General features: G+C 36.6%; 1 protein-coding gene across 3 annotated transcripts in view; it reads left to right on the top strand.

The window, feature by feature from the left end:
• Positions 1-2,077: 2,077 nt before the first annotated feature.
• Positions 2,078-17,275, top strand: part of LOC145690608 (uncharacterized) — a 127,676-nt gene continuing 112,478 nt past the window's right edge. The window contains exon 1 of one of the 3 annotated variants that reach the window (XR_014132251.1): positions 2,078-2,318. Coding sequence is in view for 2 of the 3 variants with exons in the window: in XM_081765665.1 (XP_081621791.1) it covers positions 2,247-2,318 (72 nt within the window). In the remaining variant the exon portion in view is untranslated. The remainder of the gene's footprint in view (positions 2,319-17,275) is intronic. The other 2 variants (XM_081765665.1, XM_081765666.1) reach the window with 2 other exon arrangements.

The raw sequence follows: 17,275 nt of genomic DNA, 5'->3' as shown, positions 1-17,275 counted from the left end.
TCGAACTCGGGACCGCTCGCACCGAAGACGAGAGCGTTAGCGACTGCGCTACGCGGTGCCACTGGAGATAACCAGATAAGGGATACAGATTAAAAGGAACATTCAAGTAGTGAGGTCAATGCATGCACCTTACAAATTTCGATGAATAAGATCTTGCTATATTAGAAACAAAAACGAGCCTGGAGCTATTTGACTTGAAACACAGACTATTGCAAAATACGGTATTCTGCGGTTGGTAACTCTGTTCTCGAGAAAGGTTTCGATAGTAATTTCACTTGTGGCCACTACCAACTCACCGTTTGTCGACCTATAGCAGTGTCTCTATGTGTGTGGGGGGAGGCACTAGGGGGGCCAAAAATTTGAGCAAGGAGGCAGGCACCCTGGCCCTCCCTTGGCTCCGCCACTGTAACGAAGCAAGGAAGCGTCAAATACTGTAGTTTAGAAGCGGGAAAACTTGGAACTTCTAAGTAGTTAAAATCTCTCTGTCGGGGTATTAGACACTCTTATATTTTAATTATTTTTCTAAAGTATGTATTATACGACGCAATACGGTATATAAAAAGAGCAAATTAGTATTATATCTCTTGGAAAAAGAACAGTAACATATTTTGATTAGTCTTTGAGTAGGTCCTTTGTCTGTATGTCTGTATGTTGTCTGTACACATTTCGTACGAATTAATTTTGCTTATAGAAGTGAGTAACTTTTACAACGAAGGTCATAGGTGACCTGCTAGGGATCAAAAATAATAATTAAACACATTCCTGCTTAAGTTACCGCATTGCTTCTCATTTGAAGTTATACAAATACACCAATTTCTGCAATTCAGTATTTAACATTGCAATCCCATAAGGAGAAAAACTTCATTCTCACTTTTGGCCTGATAACCAGTGTTCGAAGTGGGAAAAAGCAGAGGAGGTATGTTTTATTACGATTTTGACTCGACATACCGGCTATCTAAATGTTGAAATACAGTGAGGGTATGTTGCCTAAAAGATTGCATTTCTATTTACATAATGACTGAAAACCACTGGATTGCTTCTCTTTAATTAGGGGGGCATGGAGAGACTTTGATCGCTCGCCAACAACTTTGTGAAAAAAAAAATTAAATATCCCTTTTATGTTGTATTACAGAGAATTATACATGAAAATGCTCAAAAAACGAGTTTTTATATTAACAATTTCCTGCGGGAAAGCTTCCGGACCCCCACTCGATTGAGAGGTATTCCAACCCCCCGGAAGAATCGGTTCCACAGCAGACAACCCCTAAATCCGCTCATGGTGAACGACATTTATATGAATTAAGACAAGAAAATACACACACATAAATACGAAAGAAACAGTTCATATAATCTAGATGAACTTCTTTGAAGACATCTCATTTTAAAAACAAAAGGTAGAAAAAAGATAGCAAAAATGTTGGTGTTGTCAACTTAGAAATTATTTCTACATAAGAAATAAAATCTCTTATGCGAAGCTATTTGTCAGTTACTGTGTATAAAAATGGATTTATTAAATGTATTTAGCATCTACTTTTCCGTGACGGTATGTCTTGATCACTAATAAACCAGAGGCGGTATGGCATACCACCGCATACCGTCTCACTTCGATCACTGCTGATAACTCATTAATCATTTGAAGCCGCGAAAAAGCTTTAGTGTCATACACAAAACTTCAGACCTATATTTATAATCGCGCGGAGTTTCACTTTCCTAGGGTTTACCATTTCTGCGCAACACGAAAATGAAATTTCCACATGAATTACCATTTAAGGTGGGATAGAAGCGTATCCTGGTATATTTTCGAAATAGGTAGCCCTCTGGGAATTGAAATTAAAACTGCACACACGTTACCCACATTAAGTGTAAGACAAGTAATGTTAAATATGAGATAAAATATGGATAAGATAAAGCATAGTTAACTGCGAGATAAAGGCACGTTGTTAGCCTTGAAAAAGTAGTAAACACTGTGGACGTCATTTGCACGTTAGTTAATTTCTTTCACTTATGGCAAAACTGCTCGAACTGCTATGACGTCATTCCTTTCGTCCTGTACTTCCTCCTCCTCCAGTTGTGAGAGCAGAAGTCATCCTTGTACTGTATCAGTGAACTGAGCCAGTGACGAAGAGAATCTGCTCAGCTCCGCCTCTTTCGGTCGTTACCCATCGTTGCACGGTTTTCCAGAGGCAGGAAGAGTTTTCGTTCGTCAACAGTTTGAACGTGTGTAATAAGGTCTAATCGAAAAGAAAATGGGAAGAACATTGAAATCATGTATAGCCTCTGCTGCTGTAGTTTTGTTTGTTTACTTTGAAGCAAGTTCGGTAAGTTTACATTTTAATAGCCATAGTTCTTTCTGTGTGCAGAAGGGGATTGAGTACCGTAACTGCAAATCTTTTGAAGGAATGGATGGGTTATTGACCATGCTCTAGTGAAAGTGCCATGTACTGCAGCACATGTGTAATGCGCTTCATGCATCTTTGATGCTTTTAATTGTCGGAGTATAATTTTGTTTATTTAGTTATTGCTCTTTAGTTCCTTTAATTATAAAAACTCTTTCTGTAAAACATGACAATTTCACTATGACAATTACCAAATTGTAGTGTTGCCATCCAATAATTGCAAAAAATATTTTTTAAATTATGTTCGCACGAACATTTCTTAACCTCAGGGAAGTTCGAGACTTCGGAGTTTCACTGTCTCTACAGGAGGGTGTAATGGTGGGACGTTAAACTGACAGATTGTTTCTACAGGATGTCTTTAAAATGTCAATCTGATGATTATCTCAATATTTAATGATTGAACTGCGGCATGATGTAGTACTAAAACTACATTTGAGTAGCGCGTTAAATTTGATTTAAAAAAAAAAAAACTGTCTATACATAGGGTTTAACATTTTCAATCCTAGGAGTATTTAAATTGACAATTTCTGTGTCCTGAAGAAAATAAAGGTTATTTTTTTAAAAAAATCATATCTTCCTAAGTTTATATTCTAAACGGTTGAAACTCAGAAATGAAAGAAAAAGTACCAGTCTATTAGAATGTTTCTTTTCCGTACAACACACATGTGACTAATCATTGCAAACAATTCGTAACTTTATATCTTGCGAACTAATAATTCGAGTGTTGTGAATGATACACTTCTTTTTTTCTTTCTTTCTTTTTTTCTTTTCTTTTTTTTTAGTTCTCTTTCTGCAATGACTGAAAGGTATTTTTGGATTAGGTTTGCCAGAAGATAATTCATAAAGCACTCAAAATTACTTTCTCAAATAAAAAACGTACAAAATTAATTTTTTGTTGGTATTTTAAATGGCCGTGTCATTCCGGAACGTCACTCGAATTTAACGTAACTATAGTAACTGTTGTTCCGGAACTGTACTATGATTGAAAGTGTTAAATAGTAAATGTAAACATTATATTGAATTAGTAGTGTCATTTCAGATTTTGCCAGAGGAATTGTTCACCGACATAGGATTTTCACGCTTTTATTAGTATATTAGTATACAATTTATTAACAAGAATGGGTTTATCAAATTCAGGGGAACAATTGTCCGCGGTCCTCCCCAAATGACGCCCGTGGATTGAATAAATACCCAGTTATTTAGTTGTTTCCGGGATTGTGGTTTTGTCTGAAGTTTTAGCTGCTAGACGAAGTCGAAATTGAAGGTGCCGCCGATGAAATCTGTAAGGCCTTTAGCTTCAATAAACAAACATACAAATGCGTTTGTTTATTCTTCCATCCGGGTTTACTAAATGGTAGCATGCGCAGAATTTCATGAAGGGGAGGGGAAGAATCAAACTCGTAAATTCACTGATGATTAACAAAAGATTCGCATTAACACTCAAATACCCAGAATTTTCATTAACCTTGAACTCTCACAGATTGACTATTTGTCCTCAATAACTAATGTTCTCATCGTTAAGTAAACGTTGAGGATAGATCTAGGGCTGTGCGATATCGAAATTTCGATATCGACATTCGATATTTTTCTGATATCGATATCGAATAGATATATCGATATCGACATCATCAAATATGGATATTCAACATATTGATTGGTCTTGAATATTTATGTTGATATAGACAATCTGGTCTCAAAATGTTTCAATGGCGGATATCTCAGAATACTTGTTAGTCACAGAAAACAGACTTGTGTTCCTTCTAATCCACCACTCTTTCCTCAGAAAAAGTTAATAGAAATAGTCATTTAATTTCTTTCCTAACTATCATATTGGTCATCATTGCGGAAATAATGAGAGAGTGAAACAGGGTAACACAAAATATGCGTGTTCTATTTGTGTGTAGGTGTTTATTTCATGTGTGTGCATTTGTGAATGTGCGCGTGTGGCGGTGTGCGTTTCAGAGAGAGAGAGAGAAGTTCTTTCTATAACATAACACGTGCTCAAGGAGGGTTACATGCGTAGGATCGACACTGCGTACGATCGAAACTAAAACCGGCGTAGGATCGAAAACAGATAAGGTCATATAATCGAATAAAAAAACAATTATTTTATAATCACAGAATATTAAGTAATAGTATTTTTTTTGAAGTTATATAGGGAAAAACCGGAGTAGGATCAAAACTGTATACGACCGAAACTGCGTAGCGTCGAAACTGCGTACGGTCGAAACTGCGTACGATCGAAACTGCGTAGAATCGAAACTGCGTACGAACCAAACTGCATAGAAACGAAACTGAGAAATAAAATAGTGACAAATATAATTAAATAATCATACAGGGGTGTACCCAGGAAGTTTTTCTTGGGGGGACTATGACTTATTCAGGAGGGCCAAAAAAGCTAAGTCTTGTCTCAGCAGGGAGAAAGGAGAAGCCTCCCTCCAAAAGTCACGACTTCTGATCAAGTTGGCAAATTCCTTGTTCAGAAGATTGCCGTTAAGTTCAATTGACTTAGATTAACATTTTCTTAGTTACCTAGTTGCTGTGAATTGTCACTTCTTTTATAGACTTTGCAGGTGGCACAATCGAAGGTTCATGTAATTAGTTCAAGTTTTTGCTAGTTTGGGCTTCGTCCCAAATTTACTAACTTCCAGGGTTGTTTTGTTTAAAACAAAATATTTAAAACAAATGATTAAAACTTTTTTTAATTGTAATTTAATGTTAATTGTAATTGTTTGTGAAAAATTTGGGAAATTTATCCTCCCCCCCCTATTATTTCAGTGTCCTTGGCTATATTCAAACCAACGTACAACTGTCTGGAATCATTCTTGGCCTACAAAACGCACCATAGAGGAGCACGATTGGATAATTAGGGAAGCCGGTGAACCACCATGTATGCTGATTTTTGGTTCTGACGCGTAAGAAGTGCCAAAATTTCATGTGTATTATGAGAGAGTTTTTTTTCTTTCTCTCTTTGTATGGCAGCCAGCGACTTCAGGTTTTTACTGTACCTTGTCAACATACCAGAAAATTGTTTTTAGGTGACTTGAACCCATGTGGCTTCGGTGTTGCCAGCTAGAAAAAATCATGAAATTCGGCTAGGGAATTTTTTTTAAAAGAAATTTCACTCCTTCATTTTTTCAATAATCCCTCCCGTTAGCAACACTGCAATCTAACTTACATTAAAAAATAGCCATGTCCCTCTTCTAAACTACAAGACGTAAACGATATAAATCGGGCTAACAGTGTTTGGGCAATAAATCATTAACTGAAAGTCTACGAAAACCCCAAAATCGATTTTCTCCCGAAAGGGTTAATGAGATATGCGCGCCAAAGATTTCGGGCTCTAATTTAACGTGAGCCCCCTCCCCCCCAAGTTTCTGGGCTGGTCCAGAGAATGAATAGCCTACATAGTACTGTCTACGGGCTGAATGGGTTACCAAATTTCAGCTTTCGTTCTCCCATAGTTAATGTGATATAGGCGCCGAAAATGGGGGCTAACTTCACCAGAGCCTCCCAACTTTCTGGGCTAGTCGAGGTAAAGATCGACGGGCTTACAAATTTCATCTTTTGGGCCAATATAGTTAATAAGGTGTGAAAACCAAAGTTTTGGGGCGTTAACTTAACGTGAGCCCTCAACTTTTTGGGCGAGTTGAGATAATGGGTGTACCAGGTTCTAAACTTCATGGGCCTTCCAACCCATTTTTATTTAGCATTTGGGCACTTAAGGAACACAGATACAGGGTCTCCAAATGTGAAAATGAAAATGCAATCTTTAAGTTTTATGTCCGACTGTCATCCTGCGTAGACTAAAGGAGACGCAGATGATGAGAATAAATGGAATGGTGAAATGAAAGTTGTGGGAAAGGGAAACTCCGAGAAAACCCTCACACATGGTGTTTGTTCACCACAAACCACACTTTGCGCAAGTTGGTATAGAACCAGGGCCCCGCATCATGTGTGAACCTTCTGCCACCAAGCCACCGCGGCCCAGAAGTCCTCGAGACGAGACACATAGGCGTATACCTAACGTGTAATTTGTTCGTAGCGGGAATTTCTGTTATGGTATAGTTAACTACAAACAATGAAAAACCGAAAATGTGATGTGGACAATCGCGACCGAAAATGTAATGTGGACAATCTCGAACAAGCAATAAACAATCTGCGTGATTTGTTTTAGATTTCGGAAAATAGGTTCTGCCAGATTTACGCTTATCGACTGTAATCGTTTATTTATTTATTTGGGAGGGAAGCAAAGTATAATACATTTCAGTCATTACACATGCAAAGAGATGTTTTATGGTAATTGTTTTTTGCTGAAATATAACTTCGGTATCTTTTATACGTGTTTAGGAGCTGAGATTATTATCTAATAATTATAAGGAAGATACAAGTTTTTTTTTTTTTTCGGAAGATACAAGTTTTTCACCTTCGTACAACAATTCATGTTTAATAGGCGTATAGAAGGGGCTCATGCCCAAAACATTGGGACTCCATTTCTGGGACCCCATGGTGAAGGCCCGGTTCCTGACCACCACTGTGCTGAAGGGAATCGGATCTTTCCAACGTCACCATCTGTATGCAACAACTCCATGCTTAAACGAGAAATAGAGTGGACTCGAGCCCAACATTTCGGAACCACATTTTCTGAAGCTTCGAGGCCAGGGCCCAATTTCTGACATTACCGCTTTCGTTAATCGACCCCGACCTTTCAAACGCTAACACTATAGTACAACGCCATGTTAAATAGGCAAATAAAAGAGACCTGAACCCAAACTTTTGGGATCTCATTTCTGGAGTCTCAGGTCCCGGAGCTTTCCAACACCACAATATGTATCCAATAACTCCATGCTTAAAAGAAAAATATAATGAAGCCAAGCTCAAAATTTCCGGACACCATTTTTGAACGTTTGAGACAAGGGGCCAATTTCTGACGTTAACACTGTGCTCAGACGACCCGAACATTTCCAACTTCACCACCCACATACAATTCCATGTTTAATAGGCGTATAGAAAGAACCCGCGCCCAAAACTTCCGGACCCCATTTTTCTGGAGCCTCATGGCTGGGTCCCGGTTTCTGATATCACCACTGTGCTCGGGAGACCCGGACTTTTCCAATGCCACCATCTGCGTCCACTAACTCCATGTCTAACACGGCTTCCCCATTGTAGGAGGATTTTGATGATTTTTCTTCAGGTTCTTTACAACTATTTACAACGTTTCAAACTATTCATAAGAAATGAAATTTCAATACATTAGAAACTATGTTCTTTTAAAATGTTCAAAATGGATGACAGCATTGATTTCCAGTAATAATTGTAAACTTTCGTAATTTTATTCTCTGTTTGAATAGTAGTTTAATTTCGAATCTTTTACGGTTAAAAATATTTTTGTGAAATGTAACGGAATACATTGAAATGCTCCTACTCCCACGGGTACGTGTTCCAATTATAAATCGATTTGAGGTTCAGTGTACAAATGAGAAACTCCCAAAGCGAAGTACAGTATTGTAACGTTGTTGAAATACATATGAATAACTGGTGATTAGGTCGTTAAGCTGTACATAAAATCATATAAATTTTCATTCATATTACGCAGACAAGTACACACAGAACAGCATATGAATCTTTATCTGACTTTTGTTTCTCTAACTTTCTGACAGCCTTTACGAAATAATATCTTTACAATCGAAATATTCGTTAAACATTATTATTATTCTTATCCTTCAATATTCATCATACATCATATTCTTCATTACTTTAAATTCATATTACATAACTATTTTACATTATATTCCGTCGCAGCTGTTTCAAAGTTAGTATTACACTTCCGACATAGTCATCATTTCAAATCATAATTGATTCTCAATCCATACGCCTGTAACTTGTCCATCCTACCTGCAGTGTGGATCCTACGCAGTTTCGATCCTACGCAGTTTAGGTCGTGTGGAGTCCATGAATATAACCCTAATTTATAGCTGCACAGGTTAAACAAATTAAAGAGAGAGAGAAAAAATATATATGTTTTGAGCGCATGATTGAAACTTAAACTGTGTAGGATCCAAACTGCGTAGAATCAACACTGCGTAGGATCGACACTGCGTACGATCGAAACTGCGTAGGATCGAAACAGGTTTTGAGCTGAATTTTTTGATCCTACGCAGTTTCAATCGTACGCAGTGTCGATCCTACGCCGCATTCCCCTCAAGGACACTCCATCGGGGGGGGGGGGGCAAGATGGAGCGCTCGCCCCCCTAAGAGGAAAATATAATTGGAAATATCGAAAAACCAATAGAATTTTTACATTAGTTACAGCAAAATTTGAAACTATATTTGAAATGACGCTTATACTTGCCTCCCTTGGAAACCACAACATGGGTGCCCTTGCACGTGCGTGCGTTGTATTTTAAGCTCACGCACAAATAATACTTGATTCAGATATGGACGATAGGGGCCGCGGTGGCTCAATGGTAGAGCGTTCACCTCTGGTGTATGAGGTCCCGGGTTCAAACGCTGCTTCCGCCAAGTGAAATTTGTGGTGGACAAACAGCGTTGCGTGGGTTTCCTTGGGGTTCTCCCGTTTCCTCTCACTTTCTTCATTCCACCATTTTCATTCATTTCTCATTATCAGCGTCTCCTTTAGCCTAACCGGCATAACCATGGAACGTAAAACTCAAAAATTTCATTTCATTTCAGAGATGGACGAATGACGTACACAATCAACAAAAACAAAATCGGGGAATCCCCGTTTCTCTTTTGTGCTAATCATTTGATGCCTTACTGCAACAGGAAATCGATGCATATATATTTCAGTGCCATCTAGACTGTGGTGCTATTCAGCTGATTCGCACCGGTTCGCTAGAACCGGTTGTTAATATATTTCGAGTTTGCTATACCCAGACATAACAGTAAATGTTACCGTTATACCAAAGAACGAGCAAGTTATAGTTTGTTTATCTTTGTTCTTAGAAATTCTTACAGCTACAAGGTTAGATATATGATCTCTCAGAACAAGGTATAAGCGATTTTTCTTAATTTCAAATGGACTGGTTAGATATCAAGAATGAAAACTGGGATCACATCAGTGCAAAGGGTTATTTAATTTGAAACGCATACATATCATTATCAACAGTTGTTGATCCATTGCCAAGTTAAGGAGTTTCCAATACTTCTTGATAAACATCTATTTTGGATAATTCGTTTCCAAGATATTCGCAGTGTTACCTAATTTCGTCACAACACCTTATATTAGGTCGCTGTGTAGGTCTCTACTTGTCACTTGTAGTATCCAGTGAAAAAATTGCTTTTGTCTATCTTGATGATTTGCTTCCTAAGAGAGAGGGAGAGGGATATCTTTCTATGTATCAATCTACTATCTCTTTCTTATATATATAACCAGTTATTAGAAAATTAGAATAGCACCACTGCCTACAGATATGGAAGAAAACCTCCTTCACTGGAGGAAATCTCATGACAGTGACTTTCCAAAATTAGCTCTTCTGGCTCGTTAGTGCTTGTGTAGGTACCAGCGTTCTATCGGAAAGAGTATTTAGTTGTGGATGCAATATCGTAACTGATGCTCATACTTCACTTAGTGCAGAACATTCGAAACAACTGATTTTTTTTTCATGAATAAAAAAGCTCGTTCCTAAATAGCAGTGTCATGAACTTCAATGCATCATACATTTCTATAATTAGTCTTCCGTTCCAGGCGCTGCTATCGGCTGAAGGAATTCCACTCTCTTTCGCTAAGGCTCTCTCGCTTAGCAACAGCTGAACCCTTATTGGTTCAGCGCGTGGGTGTGTTGCGGTGTGAGCTTTAGTTCGCATTTTTGCCACGGCTCAAGACATTTTAGCAGCACAATAGTTGAAAACTCAGTGCTAATAGGCATATTTCTAAACAAGACAGTTATTGTTCATTTTTCTCTGTGTGTGTCATGTATGTGTTTGTGTTCTTCTAAGTTAACCCGTTGGCTTTACAAATTTAACACTTGGACTTAATCTTTCGTAGTGTTCTGTTTTAATTTTCAATAATAAAAAAAAAAAAAAAAAACACGCGATCAATCGAGATCTCTTTCATGTTATTATTAAATTGATAATCTTTTGTATTAAAGAGCTTTACGCAAAGACGTGACATCTCCCACATGAACTGGAGAGGTTTTTTGTTCTTGGTTTTGTGCAAACTCATATCTAAAGTGCAGATGTTTTCATTAAATTTTTGCTAAAGCTTACGTCTTATACCATTATTCAGTTTTGCTTATGAAATCAATTTAGAAAGGTTCTAAGTCATTCCTAATAATAGTGCACCTAATAATGCGTAATACTCTAATACTTAAATCCAAAGAAATAGAGAAGTGTTGATACCGGTACTACCTAAACAGAGTATGTAGGTCTGTGTAGTGAAATGACAGAAAAGAGGCTTTTGTTTGTTTTAGTGGGCTGAGTTATGTGGTTCAACTTACATCTAATAACCACATACAAATAAACAGAAAATTACTATTTTGCAAAAAAACGAATAAATTCTGGTTTCCCTGTCTGTTTAAATTTAAGCAAATATTAGCACTGGCATTTGATTCTTCACTCGCAATGGCAATACAGCACAAACATTAATTGTAGTGAGCATATCAAGTTGACTCGGTTAAGGAATGCGGCCATGTTAATGATGATAAATATTTTGGAGGGCATAGCAGTAGTAGGTCCCCGCGTATATGCAACTGTCAGCAACCATTTTTGTGACGTCATAGGTCAAAGGTCAATGGCCTTGGCTCGGGGTCATTGACCTAGGGATACTTAGAACCACCCCCTCTAGATTTTGGCAGAGGTACCTGGGACCACCCCCTAAATTTTGGCAAGGGTACATAGGACCACCCTCCTTAAATTTTGGAAATTGCCAAATCTAAAATTTTGGTGTGGTAGCCTAGGACCATGGTAAGTACCTGTATCACTATTGGGGGGTCCACCTCGTTCCTTTTCATGGGTAAAAAATTGCCAAAAAGTCAAATTTCGGGGTTTTTTGACCTAATTTATCCCCTTTGATGAGGTTTAATTACCTTATATAGTTAGATGGGCGTATATAGGGTCCATCCCTTTTATAAGACATGGGTACATTAATGCATCGCTTTAAAATTTTGGGAAGGGTACCTTGGCCCATCCCTTAAATTTGGAAATTGTCCAATTTAAACATTTGGTATCATAGTACAGCACCCTAATATAGATCACTATAAATTTGGGTTGTCCACCTCGGTCCCTTTTAGGGGTTCAAAATTGCCAAAATATAAACGTAAGCAAGCAATACGTTGTACTACGTGTTTTGTTTTTGGCCCATTTTATCCTTTGATGAGGTTCTAGTACCTTATATGATTATATTGTCGTGTATAGGGGTCCATTCCCTATCATAAGACATGGTTATATTGATGCACCCCTCTAAACTTTTGGGAGGAGTACCTTGGCCCACCCCTTAAATTTTAGAAATTTTCCAATTTAAGCATCCGGTATCATAGTACAGGATCTCAACATGTATCATGATAATTTTTGGTGGTCCACTTCGTTCCCTTTCATGGGTAAAAGATTGACAAAATATAAACGTAAGCAATACGTTGTACCACCTGTTTCGTTTTTGGTCTAAGTTATCCCCTTTTATGCGGTTCTATTATCTTATATGATTATATGGGTACGTATAGAGGTCAATTATCTTACATAAGACATAGGTATATTAGTGCACCCTTCTTAAAATTTGGGAGGGGTACCACCCCTTAAATTTTGGAAATTGCCAAATTTAAGCATTTTATATAATAGTATAGGACATCAATATGTATCATTATAAATTTGGGTGATCCATCTTGTTCCCTTTTATGGGTAAAAAATTGCCAAAATATAAACGTAAGCAATACGTTGTACCACGTGTTTGGTTTTGATGTAAAGTTACACCTTTTTATGTGGACCTATTATCTTATATGATTATATTGGTATGTATAGGAGTCAATTATCTTACATATGTGTTGTTTAATGCAAAAATAGAATGAGTATGATTTAAAAAAAAATTATAATAGCAATATTCCATTTGGCTAAAACAAGGATTAAAACAACCTTGAAGAAACTCTGTAAACAACTTACAAGTGAAAGTGAAAGTGTCTTGCCAGAATGATATAAAAAGCCTCACCTCAGTCGACAAAATATTCTATTCTATTCGATTCTCTCTTCCATTCCTTGTATTTGGAACACCTTAAGATTCTACGTTACGTCTGAAGAGGCTTCGATTCACTATGGCAGCACACTCTCCTGGCTTGTAAGTTGTCTTTTCCTATCTTACCTGATTTATGTTATGATGACAAATGCTATACAGATTGTGGGTAGGTCTCCTTTAGACAGGACCTAACTATCGAGGTTATGATTAATTCATCTTATATATGTACTTGTTTCACTTACATGTTTTTGGCTCCAATAAATCATTATGTAATCTGTTGGAATATATCTGCTCATGCTCGAAATGCAGATTGTAAATTTTGTTAATTGTTAATCACAATAAATCTGTTAACAGATCCTAACCATTTCATTCACACATAATAATCATATATATATAGAGAAATACAATATTTTTTATAAGAGATAAAACATGACTCCCTCCAGGCAAAGACAATCATATGTATAGCCTTGTCATCCTAACAAACTCCTAAATTAATTTCATGCCAATAAGTGTTAAGTTTATTTTTTATGCTTTGCTCATAATACACTTAGCAGGCATCAGTTTTACAATTTTAACTCAAGCATTTGTAGAAAATAGCTCTTAGCACAGATACTTGCTATCCTTTCCGTTATGTCCTACATATGCTAACTTAACTATGTGCTTGGTGCTTCCTTTAGGCTTTCAAATATATTTCAGTCCATAGCACCGTTGCATTCCATGTTACTAACAGACAAACCTACCTTTATTACAGTTTTCAGCATATATATACATAGAATATTGCTCTAGTCTTCTTAGAAATTTAACGTCTAACATAGTAATGGGGTAACATAAATCGGCCAATAATTTCTGAGAGACCGATCCTCTCTTTTAGACCAACACAGTTTCTAAGAACACTAGGTTTCAAAAAAAAAAAAAAAAAAAAAAGTAAACATATATATATATAAAATCGCTAGATAAGAAGAGTAGGCCCATTTCCATTAGCCGAATACCAATCTAGTGTTATAAAAAAAAATATTAGCATAGAAACAGAGGTTTCTGGTTCAAACCTCCCTTACTCTCCAAATCACAATAATAGCCTTTTTAGGTTCGTACTCCTATAGGTTGTATTGGAACAATCTGGGTAGATTACAACTCCTCCATAAATAAACTAAAGAGGTCCTTCATATAACCTCTTCTTATTCATTTCATATTACATAGTGCATTATGCACCTTTGTCTTATTTCTTTATAGAGCGCTCATTGAAATTAAGACTAAACTATATTCATTCAAGTCCTATGTTTTACTAGGCAAAATAATGTACTACTAATACATTAATTAAATTTAGGGTCATTAATCGCTATCTAGATACTAAACTAACAGCGATCTTACACCCAATACATAATCTTAACATAAGCGATTTAGCTCTTTCATATACTCCATTTAAATTAAGCATCATTAATGCTTTTTTAGTTCCATACTCAAAATACTGCATTGAGCAGCTATCATGCTAGCTATTGTATTTAGCGTAAAGAAGCATGTCTCCACTTCAATATGTTTAGTAAGTTTAGATTATTGTTTATGTCATTACTCATTTCCATAACAATACTAATCAAAACAAAAATTGCATTTCACTCTTATTTTGTTTCATTATCTCATTTCTCATCCTGTTTTGACTGACTATTTTCAAAATTTCAAGTACTACTTTCAAATTTAAAATACTCATGAGCAAGTAAATAGGACCTTCACTTTCGCTATTACAGCACTTTCCGTAAACATATTATCTAAACACAGTTTTCATAACAATCTATTTTCTAAATTCTTGCCCTTCAATAATAGTCATTTGTTGATATTTTCATTCTCTTTCCGTAAACATGGTTACAGTACTTTCACTTTCAAAATTGTTACCAGATAAATATTTGTAAACTCCTCGCTGCAAAACAAGGAAGTCTACAACACTTTCATAACGGCATGTTGACGTCACTCTCACTTTTCATACTCTATTTTCATTTGCAAACAACACTATTTTCCTAACTTTCACTTTCAAAAACATCCTTCTAGTCACAACATATTTTGGACATTTCCTTCTTACAAAACATGTTATTTAATTTCTGACTTCAAAATATTTTCTTACAAGTGTCAAAATTCAGACTTTCTTTCCGGCTTGCAAATAACTTCAAAATAAGGAAATTTATTTTCAATAACATTTCATATTTGTTACAAGTTGCTTCTTTTCTATTTTAAATAACAAATTTCAAGGAAACTTTAATGTAAAACATTTCCTTTCACTTTGTATAAAATCTTCAATAACCCAGCTTTTGTATCAAGTCTTTCACTGACATCCATAGGAGCTCAACATGTCTCTATTTCCTAGGTAAGATTTTAAAATCTTTCAAGTTCACTTGCTCTTTATCACTTTAAAATTTGCTTTGAAAATTACAAACTTGGTTTATATTATCAACATACTTTCAGTATTTTGAACATTACTTATTTTAACTTCACATTTGCTTTAACTAGCGTTTTTTAAACTATCGTTTCGCAAATTATGAAGTCAGTCTCATTTATCATTAATCTCATATGGCCACAACTAAGGACAGTTTTTTTTTCTCTTTCATATTTATTGGCTATGATACAACAGAGGCGTGTTCTTATAAAATACTTATTATTTAGAAGCCATTCAGGCATGAATATAGTAGCTAATCATTAAAACGTACACCATTAATCTTTAATCTCACTTATGAAATTAATTTTATATTTTAGTTTAATGATGTTACATTTTTCTAAAATGGTAAAATATGTTAGTTCATATTAGTGCTTTCTTAATAACACTAATCTCAGCACTTCTTTTAGAAATAACATTTAATTAGTTTCCAAATATGAGTAATAAGCATAATTTCAAACAATTTTTTAAAATTTCAAAATTTTAACAACCAATTTGGTGTGAAATTAAATAGTCATTCCCACCCAAGATAATTAAATTTTATGTTGAACCTAAATTTACCTCTTACCTAAGATTAATATTTTGTTTTATCACCCATCACCCCACCCTGTCCTAAGCCATCAACCATTGGCCAGAGAGAGAGAGACAACAACCACAGATACCATTAAGAAGAAGAAGCCAATAAGAAGATGCCATCCAGTTTCCAAAGATGCCATCCAGCTTCCAAGAGATGCCAGCCAGTCCAGCATCTGTCCAGTACCAGTTCATAATTTACCATTAAGAAGAAGAAGCCAGTAAGAAGATACCTTCCAGAGAAGAAGAAGCTTTCTTAGAAGAAGAGGCCTTTTTAAAGAAGATGTCCTTTCCAAGAACATGCTAACCATCCAGCCGTAGGCCGAGAAGAAGAAGATGATTTTAATGCAGCCAGCCCGACCCAGATGACCATCCCAGACGTTTTCTCAATCCGATCCCAGGATTGACTTTGCTGTTATGAAGCAGATGTTTTCAACAGGATCTGTTCACTTCCAGAACAGACACCCATTTCCAGCACCAAGTTCCAGTCTTTCAGAGTAGCTGATACACCGGATGCAGTTTGCAGCAGCCTGACAAGTTCCACATCCCTGGAGACGTCCACCCAGCAGTACAAAAAAGTGCCACCCCAGAGGTTTTCTATAAGAGCAGCCGTCGTACAGCTTGGATTTGGCTCCAGCTTCACCATCTGTCGTCTAGAGCAGCTGTCATAGCAATTCTACATATTCGCCGTGGTGGTTCGACCATTCCCCGTACCTAATTTGGCTTTTGGGAATGTTACACCCAGTCGATACATGGTCTTGCCCAGCCTGTCTCTGCCCATTAAGGATCAACTGATGTTCCATTCAGCATCCAGTCTTCAGCACTCAAGCATTTCTCATCAACCGCAACATCCAGATGATGTCTTCCAGATTAATATCGCCACCATGTTGGATCCTGCAAACTTCCAATATTCATTTTTCGTTTACATCCTCATCTTCACTCTCCAGCATCACTGTTTGGTAGCTAACGCCCAAAACAGACTTACAGATGACCAGCGGCAGTGCTAACATCTTCAGACATCAGTTTGCAGCCAGGGTTTCCGTCGTCCGACATGATGTTCAGTGCAGTCATCCCATGGAGAGCTGGCCACTCAACAAGGATGCTTCACTTTACGTCGGCCCTGCCTGATACGCAGTCAGAGTGATTCTATGGAGTACACCCATATGAATCAGCACGCTCCTGTCCAATGGTTTCGTCTCAGATGTTTCATCTCACGCCATCGCTCATCGATGTCCATCCAGAGAGCATCAGCCACACGGATAAGACTCTCTTCACATCATTAGGAAGTTTGTACAGCATTCATAGCTTTAGAAGCCAGAAAATTAATATACTACAAATTGTTCACAACTGCATTACAGTATTCATCTTCAGTATTTAAATAACGCATTTTTCGCTTCTTTCTTTAAATACAAACAACATTTTACTGGTATTATTTACAAATAACGTACTGCTTGCTTCTCAATTATTTCATGTTATTCACTATTCAATTTATGTTATTATTTTATATTTCTTTTACTTATACGTATTTTACATACATACTCAAATATTGGTTGCCATTGCTTATAAATATATATACATATTATAATTTACTTTGCAACCATTCAACTTGTAAGTCCTATAGGCAAATTTGCGAATTAGCAACAGTTTTAGTTTTGTATTTTCACAGCCATTTCAATTTAACTTCTTGCTTGTTTTAATTTTAAAAAAATG

Source organism: Thermobia domestica, chromosome 7 (genome assembly GCF_964235325.1).
Source record: "Thermobia domestica chromosome 7, izTheDome1.hap1.1, whole genome shotgun sequence".
Taxonomy (NCBI): domain Eukaryota; kingdom Metazoa; phylum Arthropoda; class Insecta; order Zygentoma; family Lepismatidae; genus Thermobia; species Thermobia domestica.
This window is presented reverse-complemented; position numbering and strand designations above follow the sequence as displayed.